Raw genomic sequence first — 14,882 nt, 5'->3', positions numbered from 1 at the left:
TTGAGTTATGGGCGCTGAGCTGATTAGGGTGTTTCTCATTTGTGTTTCTTGTTCCTGGCTAAGCTTACTGGATATGTGAGTTTATAGTTTCCATTAAATTGGCAAACTTTTTGAGCCATTATTTCTTCCAATTATTATTTTTTGGCCCTTAACCCTTTTCTTTTCAGGAATTTCAATTACATATATATTATACCATTTTTGTCCTTTAGTTCACTGATACTCTTTTCATTAAAAATATGTTTTTTTCTTTCTGTGTCATTTAGTTTATGCTGGTATGCTTTTAAGTTCTCAAATCATTTCTTCTGTGATGCCTAAACCACTGTTAATCTTACCTAGTGTATTTTTTACCTTAGAAACTTGTTTTCATCTCTGAAAGTTAAATTTGGGCTATATAAATTATATATGTACACACACATATATCTTCTAAGTCTGTACTTTTTTGATAAATACAATACAGTTAAAACTTCTAATGTCCATACATGCTAATTTTTTTCCACCAATAAAACAAAGATAAACATAATTTTAAAATGTGTGTCACTGCTGGATTGGTTTAAATTAATCCATTTTTCTCCTTACTATGGTTGTATTTTTCTACTTATTTGTGTGCCTGGTAATCTTTGATTGTCAGAAATTATTAATTTTCTATTGCGAGTGCTGGATGTTCTTGTATTTCTGTAAATATTCTTGAGCTCTGTTCTTTGACACCACTGAGTTACTTGCAAATAGATAATTTGAGCTTTGCTCTTAACATACAGCTAACCAGTAATGAGTTACCCAGTAACCTAGTTTCTGTGTAAAAGTGATAGTGAACAAGGTGTTAAGGTATTAGAGGGGCTAAGTGATTCTGTATTATAAGCAGCTGAGAGACAAGAGGGGAAAAAGAATAAACGAGGCCGAATTTGGGACAAAGGGGAATTGAGACTGGGAGAAATGAATCAGGGAATAGTTGCTATCTTAACATATTTGTTGACTGACAATTTTCATGTTACCAGTAACTTGTGACTGGTCAGCAATTTGTTAAGATTTGTCAGGCAAGATCTAGAGCTAATTTCTCCACCTTACCAAGACAGGACCCTTGTCATATGCTCCATAGGTGTGGTCCCACCTATGCATGAATGTATTCATGATCTATGTGTATTTGACTTAGTAAAAAAAAGAAAAGAAAAGACCCTTAAATCATAAGGTTTTTCATCCCGCCTGGTAGAAACAGGCACCATTCTTGGTCTTGTGTGAGTACTGGGCAATGTTCCCTGTAATCATTTTGAGCAGTTTCTTCAAATGCATGTGTTTACCAATTATTGAGGAGAACCCTCTGCAGATCTCTGGAGTTCCCTCTTCATGCAGCATTCTCCCGTTATTCAGTTCTGTGAACTCTAGCTTCCTTGACCTATCTGACCTATCTGTACTCTTGGCTCTGTCTTCTTTAATCAGGGAGTGCGTTAGGTCCTACCTGGGTGCCCATTCTACACTGTGGACTGGAGGCTCTCTCCAGGTAATTTGCTAGGGAAATCGTAGAGTTCATCTTGTTTGTTTTCCATTGCTCAGAGTTCATTGTCTTTTGTTAGTTAATAGCCAGTCTCTTAAAAATCATTTTTTTTTTTGTTCTGGGTTTTATTGTTGTCATTATTCTAGGTGTGAGAATAAATCTGGTCTCTAATATCAACGATGGATAAAATCAAAAGTCTAGATTGTAGCTTCTCACCAAGTTTTAACAACCCTGCATTGTGCTGCCTTAGGTGAAAATTACAGAAACAGAAAACTCACTCAATGTGGTTCCCTTCTGCCAACTGTAGATAACACTCCAGTTTCTGCCTACTTTTATTTACTCTCCAGTACTTCCAGGTAATTGTTTCTAAACTTTTTCCAGAAGCCAACATGACCTTTTTCCCATTTGTGGGGATTCCATAGATCTCTGAATGACAGGCTCTTCTGAGGACTCACCACTCTCCAGTCTTTGCTCCTGAATTCCTCTGGTACTATTCTCCAACTGCTTGTTCAACTGACAGAGAAAGCCTTCTATTAGCTTTTACTTGTGCAGGCCATACTGTGCAACTAAAATTACCTCCTCAGACTTCCTTGTAGGTAGCCATTTGCCTATTCTGGCCAATAGCTACTGGGAGAGGTTTCTGAAAAAAAAAAAAACTATTGTTTTTCTAATAAAAAGGGAGTGATTCTGTGAACAGCCAGTTTTTCTGCCCTTTGTCTTTTACTCTATTTCTTTCTGACAGGAACAGAGATTTGAAGCCTGGAGGTTGAGCCCACACTTCTCAATCATAAGAATGAAAATCATATCCAAAATCTGAGCAAGAAGCAAGAGGGAGATAGTATCGTTGACTTTCTCAAGCAGCTATACCAGCCTAGTTCCAGATTTTTTGATATGAGAAAAATAAAATGCTATTTAACTTAAATATACTACATCTCTCTTACATGTAGCCAAACACAATTCTGACTGAAGAAGTCTTCTCTTACACTCACTTAGTTGCTCATGAGTTTTAGCAGCCATTTGACTGATAAACCATTTCACTTGGAAGTGACAAAGAACTTGGAAATAGGAATGATGAGAAAAGGAGCTGTGTTTAGACTGTCACATTCTCTGAATCCCTGTGATACCAATATGTTAAGTTTAATCTATAGCATTCATGCATTCACCAAATAGTAAGTGCCTACTATGTGCCAGGCACTGAACTGGGTGCTGAAAATAAAACAAAGATACCAACCCTGGCATTTTCTTCATACCTTCATGTGTGTCATCCTCCAGGTCTGCCAGAGTTGGTGCATTAGGGAGTGAATACATGGAAGACTGGTTGAGCTGAGTCAGTTTGGAGATGCTATTAATTGCCATGTTGCCCAGTGGAATGGTGTGCTCTATAGAAAGATTAATAGGGAGAATTACATGGCATAACAACCTAGTTACAACGGTTATCATAAGGTCTTCTGCATAAATAACCAAAGCCCAGGTATTGTTCTGGCCCATAGCTAAGGAATCTGATGTAAGGTGGAAAGAAGATCACTCACTGTAAGCCCCCTAAACACCAACCTTTCATGTAAAAAAAGCAGCTTGGGCCTTGGGTGATAAAGAGCCCCCACTTCATGCATTAGGGTGGACTTGAAGAAATTTTTAAAAAGGAATATTCAAAAAGAACTAAGAAATCTGGTCTTAGGATCCCTGTTTAAGGAATAAAGGTTTGTTGTTGTTGTTGTTGTTAATATACAGTCTCACTCTGTTGCCCTGGTTAGAGTGCCAGGGAGTCATAGCTCACAGCAACCTCAAACTCTTAGGCTCAAGTGATGCCTCAGTCTCCCAAGTAGCTGGGACTACAGGTGCCTGACACATCACCTGACTAGGTTTTTTTCTATTTTTAGTAGAGATGGGAGTCTCACTCTTGCTCAGGCTGGCCTCAAACTCCTGAGCTTAAGCAATCTACCTTCCATGGCCTCCTAGTGTGCTAGGATTATAGGTGTGAGCTACCACATCTGGCTAGGAGTAAAGGTCTTAAAAGTGTTGTCCTTGCTTCTTCCCTTATTTAGCCAGTATTCTGCATAAAGAGTTTCCAAAGGAGTTATAGCTTTGATTGTATTATATATAATATATATATTATGTGATATATATATCACATGACTTCATCCTGAGGTCTATATCACAGTACATAATAAGTGATATATATGTATCTCTCCCTTTATTTGTCATTTTCCTTTACTCAGTGAAGATAACTTGGAATTCTTCTTGCTTGGTTTTAGTCTTCCGGGATTAGGGTATAAATAGGAGTAGGAAGATTAAGTTTTCCTTATCTGACTGCTGAAAAAAACTGAAGTGGTTGAAGGCAATAAAACAGCTAGTATGTGTATCATGGAAAATCCAAGAAGAAAAGACCACTGAAGAGGTAAATATCGGAAGCTGCCTCTGCTGCCTTTCTGTCACATTTAAGCTTCACAGTAAAGAATAGGAAAGACAATGGGGATGAGAAGCTTGGGATTGGGAAGATCGAATTAGAGAAGTTACTGAACAGGGACTCATTGACAAAATATTCATGAAACATTTCTTCTTTGAGGCAGGCTTGTAAAGGGGCCAGCCTATCTCCATAATGCAGACAAGGGAGAGCCATTTCACTCAGAAGTCTAGTCTTTGTCCCATCGCTGTTGCTCCAGACTAGAAAGGCCACAACCAAGCTGCATGGGAGGGTTCTGATTCTGGAGACAAGGATGGTTTCTAGGCCACAGAAGGAAATGAGTCTAAGCTAACAGCTAATGTTAAATGTTTATTAGTAAGCTATAAAAAGTACCTCCAGTCAGCTGTGCAAGACAGGAAAGCTTTGGGAATCACCAAAAAAGGGAACATAGATGTAAAGGCAGAAGGCAGAGGCAGTGAACGGGGGAAATCCCTCTGTAGGTGTGCTCTGCAGGTGTGCTATGCAACAGAGGTCACTGCATTCTTGGGAGCAGCAGTGAGGAGTTTTTGGTGCTTCCCAAGGCCAAAGTACACCAGGGGATGCGGCTGGAGTCAAAGCCAATAAAGGTGCATGGTGGGGCTGGGAAATCTGTGCCAGAAATGGGCTTGACTCCAGTGGCTAAATTAGGGTTTCCTAGCTTATGAAATTTTATAGCAGTCTGCACACAAATGTAAAGTTCTGCCTTTTAGGTGCACATAGTACCTGCAATCTCTTATCAGAACCGAGTTGAGTTCCCACATCTGCACACAAGTGTTTTGTCCTAGACACATTTAAGGCTAAAGGTAGCCTGTGAACATAGGTAGCTAATGCCTTAGGGTGAGGTGATGAGAGGGAGAGAAGCAAAGGCTCTAATTTGGGAGTTAGAGTCCTGAGGTCTTCATCACTATGTACAAATGAAAGAAGCCTGACAGAGAGAAGCCAGCTTGTCTCATCAACCATGGAGACTGTCGCTGCCACTTACTCTGAAGGGTGTGCTCCAAGGTGGAGTCTTCTAAGGCTTTTAAGATTGAGGTGGCTCAGGTATTTTGTGTAATGATTAATATTTTCCTCTACCCCTTTCCAACAGGAATCATCTAAATTGAGCTTCCAGTTCTGAATTGGTTAGATTCTGCCATGGAGTGGTGGTGGGTGAAGTAATGATGGTATCTGTTAGCTCTGGGAGGTAATCATAGCTGCTGGACGTGGCACTTGAGAGCACCCAAACTCAGCCAGGGAAATGCTCAAGGTATCCAACTCACCGTCCAGCTTCACACTCCATGTCATGTGGAAGCCGTTGGTCATCAGGTAAAAGTTCTTCACATCCTCAGGCATCGTACAGTTATTCTTCTAGAATCACAAAGCAGCTGAGTGTTAGGTCAGGGCTGTGAAAGATGGCACAGGGTTATGCCTCAAGATACAGGAGACGTGATTTACCATGTTTCTGATCCCTGAAATGGAACGATTCTGACAATCACCTACAAAATTCTATTAGAGAGGCACTGGTGTCTGCAAACAGAGTTACCAGTCTGACCTTACTTTTCGCTTCACCTGATAAAGCAGGCTAGGTATGCCCTGCCATGATATCTTGGTGCAAAATTAGCCAGAGAAAGAGCTCAGAGGGAACAAGCTGAAGGGGAGACAGAAGAACATGGTTAGAGAGGGGTTTCTAGGTAAACACTGACAATGTTCATGCAAATCAGTCATTACCATAAATTTCAGACTCTTTTATATTATTTTCTAAAACAAGTTACTGGACAGATGAGAACATCTTAAAAATGAAGAGTATATATTTCCAGAGCATTTAATGCAATTAACCTATTCTAATAGTTCTGACAATTCTTAGAAAGTAAAAAAGTATAACAGCCTACATTCAAATATTTCATATGGATAACAAATCATCCAAACTGGTGGGGGAGAGACACAAGAAATAGCTTAGTATCCTTTCAGGCGATACTAGGAGCAAGCCCTAAATTCTAAATAACTCACCTCTGTGCAAATGCCTAACCAGTCTTCTCTAGCCAACTCAAACCCTGGAGGATGCAGAGGGATGAGTTCTCTAATTCCCTTCTTGGACCTCCTAGAGTGACTTGGTGATATTAGTTATGGAAGCAAAGTGGCAAAATGTTAATAACTCTTATCAAAGTTGTGGCTCACTGAGATGTGATGCTGACCACTAATTATATCAAGTTTATTTTAGTTCATACAATCTGTCAGTTCAAGGTGCCCAATGTGTGAGAAAGTGTAATGTAGCAGAATGATGAGTTCACTTTCCACCTCTGCCATTAGCTGAGTAGCCCTGAGCATGTCACTTAAGCTTTGTGAGTCTAAGTTCAAGAATAAACTCTAAGGCTGCATCTATAAAACACTGGAGGTAGGAAGGGATGTGAGCTTGACAGGAAGAGAGAATACTAGGAAAGTGTTATGATTTGTGGCCACAACATCTTCAAGAACTATAGAGGAGGGAAAAGTTTCAAGTTTGCAGGTAATTTTCAGCAGTGTTTTAGATGATTAAATGGAGAATGCCTGTCATTTTTGGATTCTTGGATTCTGCTAATTTATCTTCTTACTTGAAGTTAAGAGCTTGCTTCTAGGGCCTTCTGTAGGGCTACATTCTCTGAATTTTCAAAGAGAAAAAGTATGAATACAGAATACTTTTCTCCTACCCCAGAACCCTCATACAGGAAGTAATCAATGTTCTGACAAGGTTTTTCTGGTGCCCTAAAAGGCCAGCATCCACTTTGAGATTTTGATCACTAGTGCCATCTTGTGGTAGAGACAAGGAAAGTACTGTCTACCAGCCTCTCTTAACAGGGATTCTGTGAGATTCTAGTTTAGGACTATTAAGCAATATTCATCTTTAAGTTAGGCTGAAGAATTCCAGTAATAGCAATTATAAATTTATTATGGTATTTGTTTCACCTAGTAAACACATTCTGGTATTACACCATTTTAAAAAAATTCTCCAAAATCCATAAAAATAGAAAAAAAAGTCATCAAATATTTAATACATGTTTCCAATACTAACATAAACATGAAATTGTTTAGTAAACCAGATTTATGAGAAACATTAAGACTTTACTGTCATTCTAATGTAAATGACTGGCAGTCCTAAGCCCCGCTGCTTCTTTGCTACAGACCTTTCCACCCCAGGCACTGCTGGGCAGGCGTGTGGTGCTTTAGTCCCTTCCTACCATGTTTTTAGCTCTTCTGAGTAAGGCTTTCAGGGCACCACTTTTGAGTAGTCCTCTGCCCTGTCCAATAACTCAAGGTTATGAGAAGATGGTAATTTAGGATCCAAGGGAGCAGAGAGCTAGCGGAGTGGTTAACCTGAGAAGTCCAGGAGATGTCAAGTGAGGTGAAGTAAGGCATTAGAACAGTGGTGGTTTTCAACCTTCCTAATGCTGCGACCCTTTAGTACAGTTCCTCATGTTGTGGTGACCTCCAATCACAAAATTATTTTCATTGTTTTATGGTTGGGGGTCACCACAACACGAGGAACTGTATTAAAGGGTCACAGCATTAGGAAGGTTGAGAACCACTGCATTAGAATGAAGAGGTCCCGGGTGATTCTGACAGAGTGGGTTCAAGGAATGGTAGTAAAGAGAGGCTGTGGCAGGATGAAGAGTAACTGCAAAGGGAAGGAAGGGACAGTAATTTAGACTTGGGGTCAGTAAACTATGGCCATGCACTATCTCCACCCTGTCACCTATTTTTGTAAAAGAAAGTTTAATTTTGAACAGTCATGCCCATGAATTTCACCACTGTTTTCAATACTGAAAATGCTTTCCAGGCTACACTGGAAGAAATGAGTTGATGCAGAAACTGCAGAGCCCACCGAGTTTAAACTATTTACCGTCTGATCCTTTAAATAAAACATTTCCTGACCCCTGATTTAGGTAGTTTTTCTACATAGAAACAAATGTCTAAGTAGCCAGAGGGAGACACAATTTGAAGGGTTTGTGTTTTCGTTTTATTTTTAAAAATTTTTTTGTGTCACTTAAACATGAATCATTTTTTTAAAGAGGTGAAAAGACCCTATAGGGAAGCTGCCAGTATAGGGGGAGGAAGTTAAGCACCAAAGAGGAGAAGACTGAGGAGGAGCTACTGGGCAGAGTATGAGCACGAGGTGTGTTGGGGGGGCAACTAGGGACATGGTGTCACAGGCTGACTTCCCCACTTAATGATAAATTCATAGCAGGAGCATGTAAGAAATAGATCTGTAAGGAGGTTCAGAATCCACTCGGTAGGATGTAAAAAACAGTGAGACTGAAAAGAAGGTAGAAATTCTGCCAAATCATTTAGTCTCTGTGGGCTATAGTTTCACCAGGAGGAAAGTGAATTTTTATATGGGTACTGGAGAGTTAACCAATCAAGCATTGGAAAGCACCCTGCAACTATGAAATATCACTGAAATGCTTAATAATAACAGAGTTCTCCTGGCACCAGGATACTATGAGAGCAATGTAACCTTTTCTATCCTGAAGTCTTCACAGATGTTGAAAGCCTCTTTCTAGATCTCATCTTCCTGGTTAACAACTTCTTATAGCTTCGGTGGGAAAATCTTTTCTCAACTTCTAGACTAGGGCAGGCTTCCGTACAATGCTCCCTTTACTAAACAATTTCTATCTTTATATTAGTACTGGAAATGTATATTAAATATTTGATTATACTTCATAGGACTCAGTCCACTTTGTAATTACACTTGTGACAATCTACACTATGTCTTAGACAATAAGATAAACAGATAAGAACAGTGCCTTTTAAGAAATTACCATTGAATTGCCAGGGCTCAATACCAAGCACAATGCCTGACCCACTTTAGAAGCTTGAAACTTTTATTGAATAAAGGAATTAAAGTTCAGAGGAGGATTGGAAAGCACTAGCTTTTGATCTGGTTAACAGTTATCTACAACATTTAACTATATTCTGATTAGCATGATGCTTAGTATTTTCCTTTCCTACCTGGATTTATAGCTTTGTTGTACACAACTTCAAAGTCTACTGTACCCATAGGATAGTGGGGCTCAAGGGAGACACTCCATGCTGGGGAACTGACATGGAATGAAAGGAAGTATTAAGTGGCCTGAACAGTAACAGAGTAAAGGGAGAACTTTACTTTGAAGGCAGCTGTGGCATGTGATAAGAAGAGGTTTCCTCCCCTAATCTTTCCCTTTTAGAGGCATTAAATTGACCTCTTTATTGAGAGGTAAGGATTCCACATGGCAACACTTACTTGTTCCCATGAAGAAATCATATGACGTTCAGCAGGAGCCTTTTCTATGATGGTCACTTCTGTCACACCTGGGGAAGATTCTGCAAGAGGAAAAAGACTCGGTAGAGTTGCAAGTGGATCATTCTCACACGTTGCTACTCTAGATATTGGTTAATAGTTGATGACTGCTCAAGGAACATCCAGTCCCCCAACAAGAATTTATTATCCTTGTGATGAACACAAAGAACGCGTTGGTCTTTGAAAGGCTCCCAGTCCCATACCTAGCACAATACAATCCACCTGGTAAAGGGGATATCAACAGAATGTGGTCTATACTCAATCACTGCTCAGTCATTTATCTTGTTGAACAAAGAACAGAAAAAACTCCAGATTCCTAGTGACTGCACACTGAACTTCTCAGTGTGCTAAATCTATACAGTGGTGGCACCTCAAAGACATAAAACTTGCTTGCTAAGTTTTCTTCCTAATAAAACTCATTCTGAACATAAAATTGACACGGAATGAAAGGAAGTTCATGGAATTTTTTCTTCTAAATAAAACTCATCCTGGACCTCTTCTACTATATGAGGTCTAGGATTTAAAAGGTAGGCTAATATGAAAAATGAATTCCATCTAGAAATATACTGAGAATAAAGTCAGTAAAAATGTCTCCAAATAATGTGGTTTACCTCTTTGTGGAACTGTGTTCTACCCTCTAGTCTGAGGTAAAAAAGAGGCTGCCTTGGAATACAACAGATTTCAATACTTCCTTCCTGTCTGTGGCCACATAGATTCAAGAGTTTGAAGTTCTTTATCTATGACATAAAATTTGTCATAAAAGGTATGATATTAAATTCTGTCCCTCCTATAAAAAGGTATTTTGAAGCCCTAATCCACAGTACCTCAAAATAGGACCTTATTTTAAAATAGGGTTACTGCAGAAGTAATTCATTTAGATGAGGTCATACTGGAGTAGACACCTAGTCCAACGTGATTGACGTCCTTATAAAGAGAACACCATGTGAAGAGACACATACAGAAAGGCTATGGCCACCTGAAGATAGAAGATTAGAGTAATATATCTATGAGAACACAAAAGAATGTTGGCAAACTACCAGGAAGAGGCCAGGTAGTATTCTTCTCCTAGCAGTGTCAGAATGAGCACAACCTTGCTGACCCCTTAATTTTAAACTTTTGGTCTCCAGAACTGTGAGAGAATAATTTTTGTTGGTCTAGGCCACCCAGTATGTGGTACCTTTTACAGCAGCCCAAGGAAATTAATACATACAAAGGCTAGCCACTCTTTCACTTTGCGAAACCATGTTGGTTAGTCCCACTGACATCACTGTTTTTACCACAGTCACAGCAAGCCTTGATGAAATCATAGCCACAAACTCTCTCTCCCTCCCCGATCCATCCTCAGGACACTACCAGAGGATCTTGCCCACAGCTGGGCTTGTTTCCTATCCAATCCTGTTCAGTTCTCCTGTGGTCAGGATGATAAGGGCCTTAAACATTTTGGGTTTTGTCTTCTATCTCCTAGTCCAAATATTGTTTCAGTAGGGTCAGTCTCCTCATGGCCTCTATCCCTCTGTCCCCCCAAACACAACTCTGTACACATATTCAATTATGCTATATCCCTTTCCTGATATTCATACTCAAATGTGTCCATGTTTCTGTTCATCTACCCAAATCCTACCCATACTTTAAAGACATACTCAACTTCTACCTCCTCCATGAAACTGTTCCCTACAGTGATCTCTGCTTTCCCTGATATGCCAACCCATTCTCATGTAGAGTTGAAGCAACACATTTATACTTACATTCTATTTTCAATGTATCTTGGTTATTTATTATGAGACCTTGGAATAGTATAGATAGAGAAATGTATTGAGTTTTTAAATCTCTAGGAATATGGCAAGAGACTTGTAGTTTTATCTGGTTCACTGATTTCTATAATTAGGCCAGTATCCTTTTTATGCATCATAAAGTTTCCTCCAACTTGTCAGAAAATGGAAATCTTGGGATGCACCAATAGCTTAATATAGGAACTGATCAATGTGAACTCGATCTAGTCTTGTCTTATGAATTGACTAGTTGTTGTGTGACCTCAGATGGTTCTTCACTTCCCGTCAGTAATGATACTTACCTTGATTAGGGGAATTTGAGGAAGCAGAAATGAAAGTGCTTTGGAAAAATGAAAGTACCACACAGTTACACAATTTTTTTGCTTTCTATTGAATGTTCTTTCTAAAATACTGGGAAGCCTGTCACTGTGGTGGAAAAGTACTGTGAGCTTCCAGCCATTAAACCTGTCCCTGACTCGTGGAGAAGAAAGATGCCGTCTATCCCTTTAGGAGTGGTACCATTTGGCACTGTTATACCCAAGCCAAGACAGTGAATAATAAATACTATTCACATTTTACAGACAAGGACATCAAGGCTGAGAGGTTAACCCACAAAGCCAATTCTTTGATTCTAAGCATGGGTCTAGTTGAGAAAAAGGAAGCTTATGCACTAAATTGCTAGATACTCCTTTGCTGATTATCCTATCTTTAATTTTAATAATCTACCACTCCACTTGCACTAGGACAGGAGAATACAGAATTCTTTACCAACGATCTGGGTGGTTGTATAGTGACATCATCTGACTACACTCATAGGCTGTATGGTGCTTAAGGTTGCAAGAGGAGACATATAATTATTTACTATTTATAATAGACTTATATGGAAGGGCTATAGGCTCAGACAGAACTACTGTGATGCCACTACCGATGGGGTTATATCATACTTCAGCTTAAAATACTCTCATGATAGGCTAACTGGTCAGCATTTTGACTCTAATAACTTTCAGATAACAAGTTGCTTAGGAAGTATCTGCTATAGAGACTTCTCTATCCAGTATTGTACTTCAGCATTAGTGGGAAGGAGGTATGAGGGATAAGGAAGAGAATGGCATGCAATACATCCCATTTATATAATGCTCTGTTACAGGGAATTGGCATGCATTATCCTATTTAATGTTTCAACAATCTTGTGAAGCAGGTATCACTACTCTCATTTTAAGATAAGGGAAGAATCTGGGCATGGTGGCTCTTGCCTATGATCCTAACACTTTAGGAAGCTCAGGTGGGAGGATTACTTGAGGTCAAGAATTCAAAGCTAGACTGACTGAGCAAGAGTGAGACCTCTTATTTACTAAAAATATAAAAATTAGCCTAATACAGTGGCACATGCCTGTAGTCCCAGCTACTCAGAAGGCTTGAGGCAGGTGGATTGCTTGAGACTAGAAGTTGGCTGAGTGAGCTATGATGATGTACTGCTCTCTAGCCTAGGTGACAGAGACTTTGTCTCAAAAAAATAAACATCAAGAAACTGAGATTCAGAAATAGTTAATTCATAGAAGTCACTTCCTTCTGGTTGTTGGACTGAAGTCTCCATTTCCTTGTTTGCTGCCAGCTAGGGCCACTCTCAGTTTACAGAGGTCACTTGTATTCCTTGTAACATGCTGTCACCTATTTTGAAGTCAGCAATAGCATAACAAATCTTTTTCATGCTTCAAATCTTTTTGACTTCCCTGTTAAAAGCTTATTTTAAAGGGTTCATGTGAATATTGGGCCCACCTGGATAATTTCTTTTGCCTTTTAACATAAAATGATGAAAGTGTGATATCTCCTTAGTTTTAGTCTTGGGGATCACAGCAGGAATTCGTATAGGATTGTTTTAGAATTCTTTTAAAAAATAGCTCTTCTAAGACATAATTCACAGATCATAAGGTTCACTCTTTTAAAGTGTACAATTCAGTGGTTTTTTAGTATTATATATTAAGAGCTGTGCATCCTAACCGCCCCTCCTCCCCCAAGAAACCCTGCACCTATTAGCCATCTCCTCTCCCACCAGGTCCTGGCAACCACTAATCTATTTTCATTCTCTACAGATTGGCCTATTCTGGACATTTCATATAAATGAACTCATACAACATGTGGCTTTTTTCCCTTTGCTCTCAAGGTCATCCATGTTGTAGCAACTCTCACTACTTCCTTCATATGGCTGAGTAATGTTGTATTACGTAGATATACCACATTTTGCATATCCTACTCATCAGAAGCTGGACATTTGGGTTGTTTCCACATTTCACTTATGAATAATGGGGCTATAAACACTGTGTACAAGTGTTTGCATGTAAATATGTTTTCATTTCTCCAGGGTATGTAGTAGAAATGGAACTGCTGGGTCATATGGTAACTGTATGTTTAACCTTTTTGTGTGTTTAACCCTTTGACGAAATGCCAAATTTGTTTCCAAAGCTGCTGTGCCACTTTAGATTCCCACCAGCAGTATATGATTTCTCCATAGCACAACCACCATCTGTGTCTGTCTTTTTTGTTATGGCCATCCTGGGTGCGAAGTGGTATTACATTATAGTTCTGACTTGCACTGCCCTAATAATTATCATGTGTTTATTCGCCAGTGGTTTACCTTCCTTGGAGAAATGTCTACCCTGATTCTTTATAATTGGATTTGTCTTTTACTGTTGAGTTGTAGGAGATCTTTATAGATTCCACCTATAAGTCTCTTTTCTTCAGTGTGATTTGCAAATACTCTCTCCTCTTTTGTGGACTCTCTTGTCACTTTCTTGATAGTATACTTGAAAACACAAATATTTTTAGTTTTGATGAAATCCATTTTCACTCTTGCTTGTGCTTTTTGTCTCATGTCTAGAATCTAGAGCCTAGTTCAAGGTCACTTCAAAACCTATGGCCTAGGTTTTCTTCCAAGAGTTTTATCATTTTAACATACAGGATCCATTTGGAGATAATTTTTATATGTAATTTGAGGAAGAGGTCCAATATCATTCGTTTATATGTGCATATCCAGAGTCATGTTGGAAAGCCTGTTTTTTCCCCTTAATCTTGACATTCTTGTTGAAAATCAATGATCCATTAATGTGATGGTTTATTTTTGGTATCTCAATCCCATTCCATTAATCTAATTTCTATTTTTATGCCAGTGCCACTCTGAAGATTACTGTAACTTTTCAGTGAATTTTGTTGTAGTAAAACATACATAAAATTTATTGTTTTAGGCCAGGCATGGTGACTCACACTTGCAATCTCAGTACTTTGGGAGGCCTAGATGGGAGGATTGCCTGAGGTCAGGAGTTGAGGACGAGTCTAGGTAACACAGTGAGACTTCGTCTCAATGAAAAATTTTAAAATTAGCTAGGCATAGTGTCATAAGCCTGTAGTCCCAGCTACTCAGGAAGCTGAGGTAGAAGGATTGTTTCAGCCTAGAAATTTAAGGTTACAGTGAGCTATGAGTATGCCTCTGTACTCTATCTAGTCTTAGCCACAGAGAAAGAAGACCCTGTCTTTAAAAAAAAAAAAAAAAAAATTACCATTTTGAGGTATACAGTTCAGTAGCATTAAGTATATTCACATTGTATAACCACCTCCAGAACTCTTTCATCATCCCAAATCCAGTAAGTTTTTGAAACAGTAAAATCTAAGAGGAACATTTTTCCAACATTGTTTTGGCTATTCTAAGTCTCTTGCATTTCTATGTTAATTTTAGGATTAAAACAACTTGTCAACCTTTGCAAAAGAAACTGTTGAGATTTTCATAGGAATTGCAGATTCCAGATTGGTAGATCAATTTGGTAAGTAACGGCTTTTAACAATGTTAACTATTCTAATCCATAAAAATGGTACGTCTTCTCATTACTTTGGTCTTTAACTTTTTTC

At 38.9% G+C, this 14,882-nt stretch overlaps 1 protein-coding gene across 1 annotated transcript in view; it reads right to left on the bottom strand.

Annotated features, from left to right (window-relative positions):
- The window catches only part of TPGS2 (tubulin polyglutamylase complex subunit 2), a 23,854-nt gene that overhangs the window by 5,735 nt on the left and 3,237 nt on the right, over positions 1–14,882 (bottom strand). The window contains exons 2-4 of the mRNA XM_003784737.3: positions 9,160–9,239; positions 5,186–5,273; positions 2,737–2,865 (exon numbers count right to left, since the gene is read on the bottom strand). Of these exons, the coding sequence (XP_003784785.1) occupies positions 2,737–2,865; positions 5,186–5,273; positions 9,160–9,239 (297 nt within the window). The remainder of the gene's footprint in view (positions 1–2,736; positions 2,866–5,185; positions 5,274–9,159; positions 9,240–14,882) is intronic.

Source organism: Otolemur garnettii, unplaced genomic scaffold, assembly GCF_000181295.1.
Source record: "Otolemur garnettii isolate 467f Iridium unplaced genomic scaffold, OtoGar3 scaffold00012, whole genome shotgun sequence".
NCBI classification, from domain to species: domain Eukaryota; kingdom Metazoa; phylum Chordata; class Mammalia; order Primates; family Galagidae; genus Otolemur; species Otolemur garnettii.
Note: the sequence above shows the minus strand (reverse complement) of the source record. Positions and strands in the feature narration are given on the sequence as shown.